At 41.4% G+C, this 14,871-nt stretch overlaps 1 protein-coding gene across 1 annotated transcript; it reads left to right on the top strand.

Moving 5' to 3' along the window:
* Positions 1–1,070: 1,070 nt before the first annotated feature.
* On the top strand, positions 1,071–6,779 carry DYNLT1 (dynein light chain Tctex-type 1). The gene is made up of 5 exons (XM_033144094.1): positions 1,071–1,213; positions 2,796–2,837; positions 5,194–5,317; positions 5,591–5,668; positions 6,384–6,779. The coding sequence occupies exons 1-5, from the start codon at positions 1,187–1,189 to the stop codon at positions 6,452–6,454; spliced, it is 342 nt and encodes a 113-aa protein (XP_032999985.1). The 5' UTR covers positions 1,071–1,186; the 3' UTR covers positions 6,455–6,779.
* The last annotated feature ends 8,092 nt before the right edge of the window (positions 6,780–14,871 follow it).

The following is a 14,871-nucleotide window of genomic DNA, read 5'->3' as shown; positions in this document are numbered from 1 at the left end:
ATAAAATGCCTTCAGTACTAAGCAGTGAAAGAGGTGACGAGGGCCCTACATTTACAAATGGATGTTGCTAGTGCTATTTTTCTAGAAAAAGAGGTGCTGGAACTCACCATGAACGTCTCCCTTGTTCTCTTATAAAGGCAATGGAGCCCACCTGAGAGGTGCCAGAACCGAGTCCAGTGAGTTATGGTTGAAAAAAAAGCCCTGGATGTTGCAGGACAACAGAGGCATGGGAGCTGCTACATCTCAGTGGTGTGTGTTGGTTACTGTTGGCCAGACAGCAATGACTCCCCTCCATGGTACTGACCTTGAAGTCTCCAGGTGACACCCTTGGATAAGGGCTTTGGGACCTCCCCCTCAGTTCACTGCTCAGCAGCAGTCTCTTTATTCCCCATTATACCATTTCACTGGCTGCTTCCATTTTTGTTAAGGATTTCTATTTAATTTTTTAAAAATTTATCTAAAAATTAACTATATTCCGCTTTGGTCAGACCTCCCTTCTGCACCCTTCATTTTAAGGTTAATGACAAAATAGAACGCGTCCAGAGGAGGGTGACGGTCACGAGATGAGAAACCCTGAGCCAAAGACTGCACTCCAGAGGGTCAGACTAGATGTCCCTTTGGGTCCCTAACTCTACAATTCTAAGACTGAAGGAGCTGGATATATTGGTCCTGCAGAAAAGGCTATTAAGAGGCGACGTATCATCTTCAAGCACCTGAAGGCCTAGCCAGCATGGAAGATTGGAAGTTCTGGAGAAGTGTGAGCCACCCCTGTATTCAAAATAAAATAAAATAAGCCAAGAATGTGTGCTAATCCTCCCTTCCCTATGGTCGCTAAAGCGCAAGCTCCTCAGTTCAGCGCGACCCACACACAAAAAACCCCAGAAACGGCGATTGGGGGGCATTTTCCACACATATTAAAGAACAACAGAAAACGCTCGCGCTCGCCCTTGATTGCGCAAGCGCGCGAACGAGAGGGAAATAAAGAGAGAGCGTAGCTCAGCAACGCTTCCGGTACATTTGCCAGCGTCGGGTGATTGGTTGGGAAAGAACAGGAGCGCACTGCGCAGCCGCGTAGCTCGAGAGAGAGAAAAGAAAGAAAGAAAAAGTGCTGCTGTCTGCGACCGGCGAAGAGTCGGTTGCGCATGCGCCGCGTGGGAGAAGATAGGCTGGATTGCTGAAGAAGAAGATGGACGAGCTTCAGTCTGCAGAGGAGGTAACGGTTCCTAAGGACAGCGGCGGCGTCCCTCCTCCTCCTCCTCCTCCTCTTGGCGGTTGGGCGGCCGTGGAGGGAAGGGACGGCGTGCCCCCTTTCTTCCGTAGCTGCGGGGACCTCCGTGGGGAGGGCGGTGGCGATGGTGGGGTCCGCCCCTTTGCCCATTGTCGGCCACGTTCCCGTTCCTGGAAGAAGGTCGCTTGGCCCTCCTCTCTTGCCAGCCCCCGCCCGGGCTTTGCTGGCGCTCCCGCCGCTTCCAGCCCTTGGGCTGAGAGGAAAGGTGCCGCCGCCGGGTTGCCTTACGAGCTCCGGGGCAACTTTCCTGCTGGCGGTGCTGCATCTCTTCGCTCCCCCCGTGATGGGTATGGCTTGTGCCAGAAAGCGCCGCTCTTCGTGTCATGCGGGTACGCGCATTTGGGAGGTGCGCGTGCAGCAAACCGAATAAATAAATCTCTTGCCGGCTTGTCTAATGGCCCAGGTTCTTGCCCTAAGGGAAACTTCGCAAAATCGAAGAGGGAAGGAAATTTGCCCCACGTAAAGGAGGAGAGAAGAAACTGAGAGGTTTCATGGGGTGTGGCGGGATCTCCTTTTGGTATACGGAGGTTACTGTTGCATCAAATCCATGGTTATGTAGCTATAGAAAAGAGATCCTCAAACATTATTTCAGTGTTCAAATTAATGTCCTAACCCTAATCATTATCAGGTAGTAAAGGTGGCCCATGGTCAAAGGTGAGGTGGAGCCTCATGTATTCACTTGTCTGCAGGTGAGATCCGTGTCTCAGCTAGTCATAAACGAGTATTTCATAAAATTTATATACCACGATTGTTAAAAAACAAAACAAAACACCACCAACACCTCAAAACCTTTATTATCATTTATAGTAATGTCTATTATATATAATAATAAAAATATAAAAGGGGGGGAGAAAAGAGTTGCCTTGATGCAGGAGTGCCAGAAAGGCCTCCCCATATTTATGAATACAGTCATACCTTGGGTTGCGCTTGCTGTGGGTTGCATGTTTTCGGGTTACGGACGCGCCGAACCCGAAAGTACCAGAATGGGTTACTTCCGGGTTTCTGCATATGCACAGAAGCGCTAAATCACGCTTTGCGCATGCACAGAAGCACTGAATCATGACCTGCACGTGCGCAGACGTGGCAGTGCAGGTTGCGAATGTGCCTCCCACACGGATCACGTTTGCAACCCAAGCATCCCCTGTAGATTGTAAAAGGGGAGTAGTTGTGGCCTTTTATGTGTTCTCTGGCCACTATATGTGCCTGCCACCTCTATTCTATTAAGTGTTTGAAGGGATGTTAAACATATGCTTTTATGTGACTGCTTCAGAAGTTTGTTTGCTGCAGTTACAAGCATTAAAGAATCACTTGGCACACTTTGCGATGGCAGGATTCTATGTCTGGTGAAGTAGAAACAAGGCATTAGATGCTTAGGGAAATAAATCAAATCTGATTAATATTTGAAGCATTAGCCTGTTTGTTAAAATACATTTGTGTCAGTACTGCAAATTGCTCACTTGGTTTAAATGTTATCTCTGGCTTCTTTTCTTTTCTTTCCCCCTGCAAGACTGCGTTTATTGTGGATGAAGTAAGCAACATTATAAAAGAGGTAGGATGGTGTTTACACTACATCTTCCATTATTGCACAGCATCTGCTATATTTTCACTGTGCCCCATAACTCCTTTTAAAAAGATAAAAATTTCACTGCTGCATTGTGAAAATATGCATTGCACTGAAGTGTAAGGCTGCAATCACTCATACTTACCTAGGAACAGGTCTCATTGAACTCAGTGGTACTTCTGAGTAGACATGCCTAGGTTTGTGCTGTAAGCCCACATTTAAAGTGGCAACATGAGCTATGTAAACAGCCTAACACACATTGCAATGTGAATTATTTAAATTTTGCTCTGAAATATGTGTCTCTGTGTTCATAATTTTGTTATTGGTGTATACATTTTGTGCAATTATGTACAGATACATATTATTTCATTTGAAACATTTCAAGGGGATTGTGACTCGCTGGCTCTGTTTTCTGAACATTTCACCTCTTCAGCTAGTGATATAGTGTCTTAAAAGTATGAAAGCAGCAAAGCAGGGCAGTTCCCACAAGTGAAAGGGGTAGGAGGGAGGACCAGAATCTGCAGAATCTCTTGAATACATAGAAAACATTTATGCATATGCAGATTGTCTCTCCGAGGGGAAAAACCCACTCCTCCAACTTTACTTTGTAGTCCCTCATGCCATGTTGAATTCCACTCTGGAGGTGACAACTGATCTGCAGGGATGATTTTTCTGGGAGTATCAAGCTGCAGTGGGAAGAGGAGTATAGGCTCGTTGGCCTTATGGCATACTTTTAATCCCAGCCAGCCTGTATAGAAGAAACAGTCCTGTTTTGATATCCTCATAGAATTGCATTCGTAAAGGTTTTTGCCTCTCTTTTTAAACGACTAAGCATATCAAATTTAGCACTTCGTCTTGTAATATGAACTGACTTCTGGGCTAATCTGCATGCTCATTAAATCTACTTGAATCACAGTGGTGACATCAGTCTTGAATGCATGTACCTTGGCTTAAATGGAGTGGACTGTTCTATTTCATTAGATTCCAACTTCAGGAATAATCTTTTGGTGACTTGCAGATATAGAATCAATATAGTTAGTAGATTTAGAGCAAATTTACTCTAGTTATGTGTTACCAGGGTACCAGTGTCCTGTTTGCTAATCCTCTGTTGTGGCAACCTTCCTGGCGATTAGTGAAGGCTTAGGAGCACAAGCTAAATAAGTTGTACGTGCCATTCTTTGTTAAGCAAATATATGATTGGTAACTTATCAAGGATGTACAACTCATCTGTGTAAAAAAAACCTGCATGCCTCCCTTGCAGGTTTTGTTTTGTTGTTGTGTTTATTACTCACCCTTCACCCTAAAGCCCCAAGGCAGTTTACAGCATTAAAAACAATTTAAAATAATAGGACTATTAGATGCTAGTACACTCCCTGCTACAGTATTGTTTGCAAGCATAGAATCTGCAGGAAAAATCACGAAAGGACCACAACTTAGTGACATTCAATGAACAGCCACTCCCTTGTTCTCAGTCTTGGCACTAATGCTTTACAGAATGTGAAATTATGCCTGCAACCGCAGGATAAGACTGAGTGAGCCAGACACCCATTTATTGCAGAGGGTATTGATTTGGGCTGTTCAGCCTTGTGTTGCAAGATCTCATTGTCACTCCCTCTGTAGCTTCAGAAGTGGTAGACTTCTTTCTCCCTCTACGTGTTTCTGGTGATACGTTAAATGTTGTTTATAAAGTTCCTAATATTTTCTAGGTACTGGGGAAAGACCAAAAAACAACATAGTCCCTGCCTCCATGCTTACAATCTGTCAAACACAGCACAAAAGAGATGAACAGTAACAGGTGCCTGTGCTTATCTGAGCACCATCACTGGTGGCACTGCAGCTTACCATGAGGGGTGAGGTTGGCACACTGCTTGGATCCTAGGTTGCCTCAATCCCACCCTTGCTGCACTCCCAGAACACCAACAGTACAGTTACTGCCCACAGAGCTTTTTATGTGCATAGCCTTCACAGTGGCAGAGAGGTGTGTCTGCTCCACTGTAATTAGGATTGTAGTAGTCTCAGAATAAATGAGGGGCCATATTGCTGGTTTCCTGCCCAAATCATTCTTGCAAAGGTGTGTGGTTATTTGTGTGTTTGGAACTCTAGAGATGGATCCATCACCTCACAGATGGCAACTCAAGCTAGCATTTCAATGATCATTGCTTATCAGTATGGCTGTTAGTTGGTTCTGGGTATTCCTTCTTGTTTGAAGTCCTTGGTGTGATCTGTGTTGCTTGGAAAAAATGTTGACATATTTATTCTATCTTTTGAAATCAATGCATGCGTTTAAAAAAAATTAAATTTCCTTAGGAGCCTGATGGTAATTTGAACCTCTCCTTGTTTGCAGGCCATAGAAGGAACAATAGGTGGCAATGTGTATCTGCACAGCAAAGTGAATCAATGGACTACAAGTGTTGTAGAGCAAATTCTGAGTCATCTCACAAAGCTGGGGAAACCTTTCAAATATGTTGGTAAGTGAATGGGTTTCTGTGATTGTATTATTGTTCTGACAAATGGTTTTGTGTAAAACCGAAAATTAAACTCTAAAATGGAAGAAATTGCAGGTGAGGGGGCAAAAACTCTCTTGGTGATTAGTTTAATAACTGCTGTTACCCTAAAAGATCATTTAAGATAAGAGGTGTTTACGTAGGCACTTAAGGCTAAAAACAAATATGGATATAACTGTGTAGCTTATGCCATGGAAACATTCCTTTTTCTAACAATACTATATCTTCAATTTACAGTGACATGTGTGATTATGCAAAAGAATGGTGCTGGACTTCATACTGCAAGCTCTTGCTTCTGGGACAACTCTGCTGATGGTAACAAGAATGTTTTAATACTTTGTCTGAGTTTCTCCATTGAAATGGTTCGCAATATATTTGTGTGACTCCAGAAGAGAAAAATCCACACACACCTATCCTATGGTAATAAACTTCTAATACTAGAAGTTACAAGTGACCATGGGGCAGGTTTTCCTTGTTACAAGTGCCTTATTTCCCTAGGTTAGCTAGTAGAGCATCTCTGCTTTAAAATTGAAGAATTGTAGAGTTGGAAGGGGCCCCCAAGGGTTATCTCTTCCAACCTCCTGCAATGCAGGAATCTCGGCTAAAGCATCCATGACAGATGACCATTCAACCTTTGCTTTAAAACCTCCAAGGAATGAGAGTCCACCATCTTCCAAGAGAGCCCATTACACTGTCGGAACAGCTCTTACTGTCAGAAAGTTCTTCCTGATGCTTAGTTGGAAGAATCATCATCACCAGTGAATAAACATATATGCTTCCTGTGGAAGAATAAAGTGTGACTGAATATCGGTGTAATGTGGTTCAATGATTTTAGGTTCCACTGCTCCAAATTATGGGATGTTGCCTATGTGGTACGGAGTTGGCTGAGGCTTAAACTTAGCAAGTGTGGCTTAAGATGCATTAGATATGTTCTATGTGTTCTTTAAATTGAAAGCTATGAAATTTATGATCTGATGTAGTTCTTCTGTATATAGTATGGCCACCCTGATCGACTTTTCTCTTTTTTTAGGAACCTGCACTGTGAGATGGGAGAACAAGACTATGTACTGTATCGTCAGTGCCTTTGGACTCGCAATATGATTGCCTTGGAATCCTTCAGCCTTTGTGTCATCCCTTCCATTTCATATATCCACTAAAACTGTGAATTCAATGAACAACTTTGTTTTTAAAGAACTTCTGTCTTCTTCCAGTGAGAAAATGGGCAAGCAATTTCTATGCTGTTACATAAACACATCACCTCTTATCCATATCAAATCACTCCCTGTCTTAACACTTTAAGGACTCTTTTCTCAAGGTGCTAAAACCTGAAACATGCTGCACTTCTTCAGCTTTATTGCAACTGGTTTGAATAAGACTTAATTTCACACAATGCTTTTGTTTGTTATTAAATTATTGAAGTTCTGAACTTGTGTATGAGCATTCATAAAAGCTGTACATTCTAAAAGCAAGTGTGAGGCTAACTTCACATGCCTTTAACAGTTTGGCCCTAATGGATCATTTTGAAGAAATGGGGGTGCAGAGTTATTCCTTAAGCACTCGCTCAGCTGCTTAGTCCTTTGGGGGGCTTCTGTGGTACCTTAAAACCCCAATACAGTGGTACCTCGGGTTACAGACGCTTCAGGTTACAGACTCTGCTAACCCAGAAATAGTACCTCGGGTTAAGAACTTTGCTTCAGGATAAGAACAGAAATTACACGGCAGCAGCGGGAGGCCCCATTAGCTAAAGTGGTACCTCAGGTTAAGAACAGTTTCAGGTTAAGAACGGACCTCCAGAACAAATTAAGTTCTTAACCCGAGGTACCACTGTAGAGCCACCAACACTCATTGTTTACACTAGACAACTGTAGGTACTTTAAACATTCCCATATAAAGTAGCGCCTATTTTAATAGCCAAAACTTTTAGGAGTGTATAATATGAGTTCCCATGGAGGGGCAAACAGCTAATTGCTCCAATGTGCATAGTTATCTTTATAAATGAATTTTATTTTAAAAAATCAATTTAGATGGTTCTTTTCTCCCTGACCAAACATATAACTAGGAGGGGCCTCAAGTTAATTAATTGTAGAGATAGTACAGGTGAAACTCAAAATTAGAATCTCATGGAAAAGTCCATTTATGTAAGCAATTGCTTTCATTAGCTACTGGAGTTTAATATATGAGATAGACTCATGACATGCAAAGTGAGATATGTCAAGCCTTTGTTTGTTATAATTGTGATGATTATGGCGTATAGCTGATGAAAACCCCAAAGTTGAAATTGTTAATTTGGGGTTCTCATCAGCCCTATGCCATAATCATCACAATTATAACAAATAAATGCTTGACATATCTCGCTTTGCATGTCATGAGTATATCTCATATATTAGTTTCACCTTTTAAGTTGAATTACTGAAAGAAATGAACCTTTCCATGATATTCTAATTTTTTGAGTTTCACCTGTACTCCTTATTTTACCCCATTTTTCAAAATGGGAGTCCAGCACACCTCACAGAACAGAGGCAAGCAGCAGCAGGACGATCCATGCTTGCCATAGCACAGGGCACACCCTTTGAATGTAAAAGATCCGAGGCTCCATCCCAGGGATCCCAGGGATCTCAAAGCAGGGTAGAGACCCTGTGTCTTAGTACACAGAAACTGTCACTTGAGAGCCTAATCATCTCTTACTGAGATGGTAGACTTGTACCAACCAATCAGAAATGCACATCACTGTAAGTTCTCCTGGAACAGTAAATTGGGCTAAATGTTATTTAAAATACCCAGATAATAAGTATTCCACACACCCCAAAGAATTGCCAGAATGCAATATTTTTCATTAGTGTGTTTTTCAGAACACTCCAGAATGAGTGAGGTGTTTTACTGTAAAGTGAATTTGACTGTATGGCTGCACTCTGCTTAAGTGCGTGTATAATTAAGTGGTCAAAAACATGAACTGCAGTTTCCAACTAGTGGGATTGCTGCTAGCGTTTGTGAATGGACCATAGCACAGTGGGAGAGGTACATGCTTTTCATGTAGCTTCAATCCCTGGCATCGCTTATTCAGTGCTTCTTGGGTTGGCAGGGCTTAGGAAGTCCTCTGGCTGAGACTAGATGAAGGAGAACAATTGTGTGATACAGTATAAAGAAGCGCAATTTGTTCAGTTGGGACCCCTGGGAAAACTGAGTAGGACAGACTAATGTTAAATAGCATGTTACTAAAATAATTGTTTAGTATTTATGGCCTTATTGTGCTCCACAATTTCTGAAACCACAGGGCATTTAAAAGCCTAAGAACAAAACATACTGCTATTCCATTAAAATAGCAAGCTTATCTGAAAAATTCAAGCACACGGGCATTCGCAGGCGGATGAGAGAATTCTGTCCCCCCCCCCCCACTCCAGGGCCAACATAGGCCCTGCAAATCCATATCGGCAAATTGACGTGTTTCTTTGTTTATAAACTTGAGCTCATTGGCAGTGCTCTCACTGCATCAGTTTTGGGGGGAAAGGCAGGGGTGAGACTGGACCCCGACAACTGCAGCATCTATCATCCAGTTGCAAAGTTGGTGGCAGTTCAACAACATGCACTTCAAGAAAGATTGCTTGCCAATTATCTTCATCCATTTATTGTCCTTGAGCACTTGGCAGAGTTTGATGCGCATGCAAGTGAGGTTCCAGTATTGTGTCTGCTCATACCTACAGTTCCATCAAGGGGCTTCTGCTTGTCCCCCTGGAATTTTGGCTGGTTGTCCACCATGCTTTCTGAAGATATTTAGAGTTAGACATCATTATTTTGAGCTGTGTCATCATTTGATGTCACTTTTTTTTTCAAATACAACCAATTTTGTTTTCTTCAGATGCATTTATATCTATTTCCATCAAATTCAGGTCAATGAACAGACAGTGAAATTGAGTTTTTTTTCATCCTAAAGCCAGAGCAGTTTTAGCTTATCTATTACATGCCACCAAATGAATTTCCATATGCACACATGGAAATAAACATGCCACCATTTATTGTGTATGGGGAGGAACAATACTGAGATAGGCACAAAGGTTCTATATAAAACTTTATTGTGAATGCATTGGATTGGAACGTAATTTTACTATGCACAGTCTCCAAAACATCTCTGCGCCCAGTATTTTACTGAAAGTAAACTAACTCTTAAATTCCTGCTCAGGGAAAGTTATCACCAATGTTTCTAGTGCCTCATCATAATTACAAATAGCATCTACCCTGAAGCATAAAGATGACACATTAAGGTACCCCATGCACACCTTTCCAAAAGCAAAATTATAGTTACAACTTTTCATTAACATAAACATACACTATGAAAAGGTTCTGGCCACATTTTGGTAGAAAATATTTTCTAGAGGCTTATTTCATTTTACATCTATTTACAAATGTTGAGTTCAGTTGTACAGTAGCATAAGGAACTTTTCATATCAATTACTGGCACAATTGGAACATATGGCTAAAAATGCAACAGGTGTGACTACATCATTTAAATGCAGTAATGGCCTTGGGCACCATTTAGAAGTACTTTCTCATTGTAAGTAAGGCTTTGTACCTCGTGGGAGAAAGTCTGAGCGAACCAACTTGGACTTGCTTCTGAATAAGCACGCACAGGATCAGGCTGCAAGTTTCTTGCTAAACAAACTTCTTTCAATGTACCTTGATATAAACACAGATCTTTGGCATGATTCTACTGGGTTTACACTTATGGCTGAGCCAATATTACTCAGAAAAAAAATGTTTTCCATGACCCTTTTGCCGGTGCTTTTTTTGTATACCGGTAATCTGTAGAAATCTTTGCTTGTTTAAACTTGCCCGCCCCTCAACCTTAGCGATATTATAGCACAGCCACATCTGATTGGCTACAAGACAGTATGACATCTTCCTCCTTCACTATCTGGCTGGCACATGATCACTTATGTGACTAAGAAGTGGTGGGTGGGTGGGTGGGAAGATCCTAAAGCAGCAACGGGGAATCCCACCACCCAAATCACTAGTTTCTATTTAAAAAATTGAGAACACTACAGGCTACTTTCCCTGGAGGTGGAAACTGAAGGTTGCAGCAGACAAAACACAAGATTATAGCTTTATCTTGTCTGAACGTTGAGCACAGTCATAGTTACATTACTGCCTCTTAGCTTTACTGGGACATCGGATTTTTAACCATAAAAGCCAGCGTGTACAAACTGCATATTTACCTAAACAGCGCTGCAGCTGACAATCACAACTGCTAAGGCAAAAGTGATCCATGTTAAACAAGGGCAAAGACAAAGTAGGCGAAAACTACAAGCACTTTGAAGGAGGCTACACCATATGTGGGGGCAATGCTCATATTTTCTTTAGAGATGTTTTTCACCAACAGTGGGCATCAGCAAGCCTTTTTACACACTCTACAGAAGCCATTTCAAAAGCAGCAACTTCTGCCAACAAAAAAGATGGGACACACATTAAAAAAAACCACAATGAAACAAAATATATGCTTTGTAGTGGGCAATGTTCTCCCACTGTAGCAGAATTACTGCTCCAGTTGTCCACTGGGAATTATTTTATTTGATGAGGGAATCTAGCTCATACTCAAAAGCTCAACTGAAGCAAAACTGCTTGGCAACTGATCCTTGTGGAAGCCAACTAAACACCATATCCAAAGGCACTTTCACTAATAGCTTCTTCATCCAGCTGCAGGGCAGTGATTCCCAAATGTTTCCCTCCATGGACCACTTGAAAATTGCTGAGGTTCTTGGCAGACCTCTAAATGATTTTTCTGCTTGTAGCAATTGTAAGGTGCAGTACTACATTGCTGGATGCTTTTAAACTGCATTTTTACAGACACACTGCAGACTACCTGAATGAAGCTTGTGGTCCATGGAACATAGTTTATGAAGCCCTGACAAAAGGAAAACAACAGCTATCCCAGTGACTCTCCTATTCATAGGGAAACCCTTAGCAAAAAATAAAAATACAACACACCATGCTCAATTATCATATCTGTGCAAAAGAATTCCAATTAATAAACCTGAAAATAGTCTCTACTACTACCTTGTGTTTCCTCCAGTTTGCAATATGACAACTTTAAATGTTCTGGGTGTTTAACACAGAACTTTTTAAACAAATTGCTATGTGACATAAAAAAAGATAGGTTCCCATGAAGACAGTAAAATGTCTGCTTCCACTCAGTATCAAAACTGGTGAATAGCTTAAAAAAAATCCAGGACATGCAGGTGATGATTATAAATATAACAATTTTGTATGAAAATATTTTTGGCAATTTATGAAACTCTACATTAGCAGTATAATGCAGGCAGAATGAGGTACTTTCAAGTCTCATCAACTTAGGTGATCGAAGAAAGTGCTTAATTCCACCACTGAAATCAACACTGCTCGGAAGTGCTCGATTCTGGCTGTATTATGCTCTAGTTTAATATGAATCGTAACAATTGCAGAGCACAGTAAGCAACACTGATAATCTTCAAATGTATTTTACAAATAGAAAAGCACAAATATGCACTAAAAATATAATGGGAAACACAGCTGGATGCTTGTTCCTGGGACTCGTCAAATGAGTGAGATTAGTGGAGACAAATGCAATAGTGATTTGATCACAGACAAAAGCAAAAAGTAGCCTTCAATTCCTAAAGTTCAATGAACTTCAGGGACATTTAATTAAGAAATAAACTCAGGAATTCATTTGTTTTCTCCAGTATTAGGGGAAAAGGTAACTTGGGAACTTAAGTAAAATTGAGTGAGCGTTCTGTAAGGGCAAGCATTCAGACTTTGTAATGACCCCCCCTCTTGTCCCCCTGCATATTGTTCTGCAAGCAGAAGTCCTCACACAGGGCTGACAGGACTCATTAATTGAATATCACCGTAGATATTTAAAATGTAGAAGAGAAACCAACAATAATTTAAAAGAATATATACATCAAAAGACAAGTAGTACAATTTTTCCACATGATTACTAGGGGTCAATATCAAGCAATATAAAAGATTAAGAAAAATGCACATCTAGTTTCCCAAGTTTTACAATGTATTTTAGGCGAAGTCATACTCAGATCCACTGAAATCAATGTACAAGTTACTTAAATACATTGATTTAAATGGGTCTACCCTGAGTATGACTAACATTGGATATTATCCATAGAATATACTCCATGCCTTGGTTTTAATTTGAGGTTTAAAAGCAACAACATTTTACTAAATACATATTAGCACTCTTAACTTGATTGCCACAGAACAAAACATCTGAAATGGTTTATCAGAAACCCAGCAAAAGCAAACTATTACATTTAGATGATTATACTAATATTATGTCTTGTACTTTTGATATGCAAAGTGCATGACACTCTTTCATAGCTTTAAGATCAGTGTAGATACAGTATTTACTTGCAAAAAATAGTCAAACAAATCCTTCACAGTGCCATAAATTCACATCACACTAAGCCAAACCGTGGTTTAGGACCAACAAGCTCCCAGAATGGGGATCACAGCTGCTTTGCTTGTCACTGCTCATTTTGCTGCTGAGCTAAGCCATGGTTTGCCTTATCGTGTTGTTCAACCCAGAAGTCATGGTTCAGAATATGCAGTAAGCCAAACCATGGCTTAGTTCAGCAGCAGCAATACCCACAAAGTCCTTTCCACTAATGCACAAGGTTCTTATTATCCCAGCCTATGACTAGAAAACAGTAACAGCAGAATGAACAGGTAACTACAGGTAACTCGCATCTGATGCTTATTTAACAGGCACACTCTCAGCATTATGCACGTTGCCAAAGACTGGTGCAAAAATGGCATGCATGGGGGGAAAATAAGAAAATGGTATGCAAGAGGGAAAGAGGGGGCATGAGAGCAAGGAGAAAGAGCCAGCAGCCTTCGTAAGAATGTTTAGGCATAGAAGGGGTGGTTGCAGAGGGTGATCAGAGGTGGCCAGAGAGACTTGTGGAGGGGTTTGGAGAGACAACTGAAGGGTGTGGAGAAACTTCAGACTGCAGAGCTAACTGAGGGCCAAACAGGTATTGACTGCTGAATTGCTAGAGGAACTGGTTAGCTCAAGTTCAGTTTGGGAGGATGAGGATGGAGAGCATGGGTCAGCAAGTTGGAGCCTGCAGAAATTTTCTCAACAGCACCTATCAATCACCATGTTCCTCACAAAGAAACTAGCAACAGCAGCAGCAGATGTGCCCAGGCAACCCACCTCTGGATCTGAACCACAGCCAAGCACTTCTTCCAGCTACCAGTCAGCTCCCCTGGGTCCTCGTATCATCTGCAGCAGCATCCAGCAAGGGAAAGGATGCAGAAGACTAAGAGCCGCATTCATACCTCACCAGTTAAGTGCAGTGATTTTAAAAATGGTTGTTGAATGGCTTGCTAGGGGTCGTTTTAGGCTTTACACAATTTTGTTATACCCACGATGGACAGGAATACACCCCCTGCATAAAATGCAAGTTACCTGTAGACTGTTTCTGCAGCTAGAATTATGTTAGGACAAGGTTTGCCAAGCAAGAGATGCAAATAGCAATTCAAGTGTGACCAGCAGAAATGCACTGAACTTTTACATTCAACTCAAAAAGGGTCTTCAGTCCTTGCATATTGGTCATTTTTGTTTTGGTCAGTGATATAACAAAGTGTTTCTGCAAAAGGAACCTACAGAGGTTATTTATAGGCAGGAACATGGGCTTGAAAAAGCACATGAAAATACTGACAGCTTCTGTGAGGTAGGAGGGCTACCCACGATTTCCCCATCATACTATTTTAATACCGTAAATCCATTCAGAACCAAAACTACCAGGGCGGGAGAGTAAAGAGGCATTTCTCAATAAAGTGTGATTGGAAGCACCATTCTGCTAAACTGTATCAACTTCAGTAGTGCACATTTTCAGCATGGGCAAGAATGGAACACACAAAACCTGCCATTTTAGGTGTGTCTGAAGATGAGCTAAAAGAAATGCCTATTGCAAAACAGAACCCAAAATGGCTAAGATCATACCTTACATTGAACCAACTACAGTCAAGTACACACATCACAACCACAACACGGAGGCTTCACCACGCCATTGCTGCAATGTGTATAGTGGCTTGGTCCCATTGTATGCACGCAATGAGGATGATTCATTCCATGTTAGCCATTGTCTTCTGCATATGTGGCAGGCATCGTACAAACGCTGTTTCAAGTGGCCTCCACATGGTCAAAATATACCGTCACATTCCAACAATTATTGCAGAACTCTGAAATCTGAAGACTTCTCTGTAATTTGAAGGCTCCAATTTACCTTGCTGGTTTATACAGCTGGTTCAACAAAATGGATCAATCACCATTTTGGATCGTGCTCAGTCAAATGAAGAGAATTTCCTACCCAAATATCTCCAAGAGCTCACCTAGGTTCACATCCAACACATAATGTGTTTGTGTTTCTATACTACTGGTTATTAAATACCAAACTATTTTAACACCCTTATTTGGGGGGAGGGGGACAACATTTACAGAATTTAAAGGAATGTGTGTTAAAATTATATAT

The sequence above is a fragment of the Lacerta agilis genome, chromosome 3, assembly GCF_009819535.1.
Source record: "Lacerta agilis isolate rLacAgi1 chromosome 3, rLacAgi1.pri, whole genome shotgun sequence".
In the NCBI taxonomy this organism is placed as follows: domain Eukaryota; kingdom Metazoa; phylum Chordata; class Lepidosauria; order Squamata; family Lacertidae; genus Lacerta; species Lacerta agilis.
The sequence above is the reverse complement of the archived record's forward strand: the minus strand, read 5'-3'. Positions and strand labels throughout refer to the sequence as shown.

Bases quoted from the DNA above. Each gene is read 5' to 3' on its own strand.
- DYNLT1 (XM_033144094.1), top strand. From the start codon at position 1,187: ATGGACGAGCTTCAGTCTGCAGAGGAG. The intron at 1,214-2,795 runs GTAACGGTTCCT...TCCCCCTGCAAG, and splicing joins AGCTTCAGTCTGCAGAGGAG to ACTGCGTTTATTGTGGATGA. The intron at 5,318-5,590 runs GTAAGTGAATGG...TTCAATTTACAG, and splicing joins GAAACCTTTCAAATATGTTG to TGACATGTGTGATTATGCAA.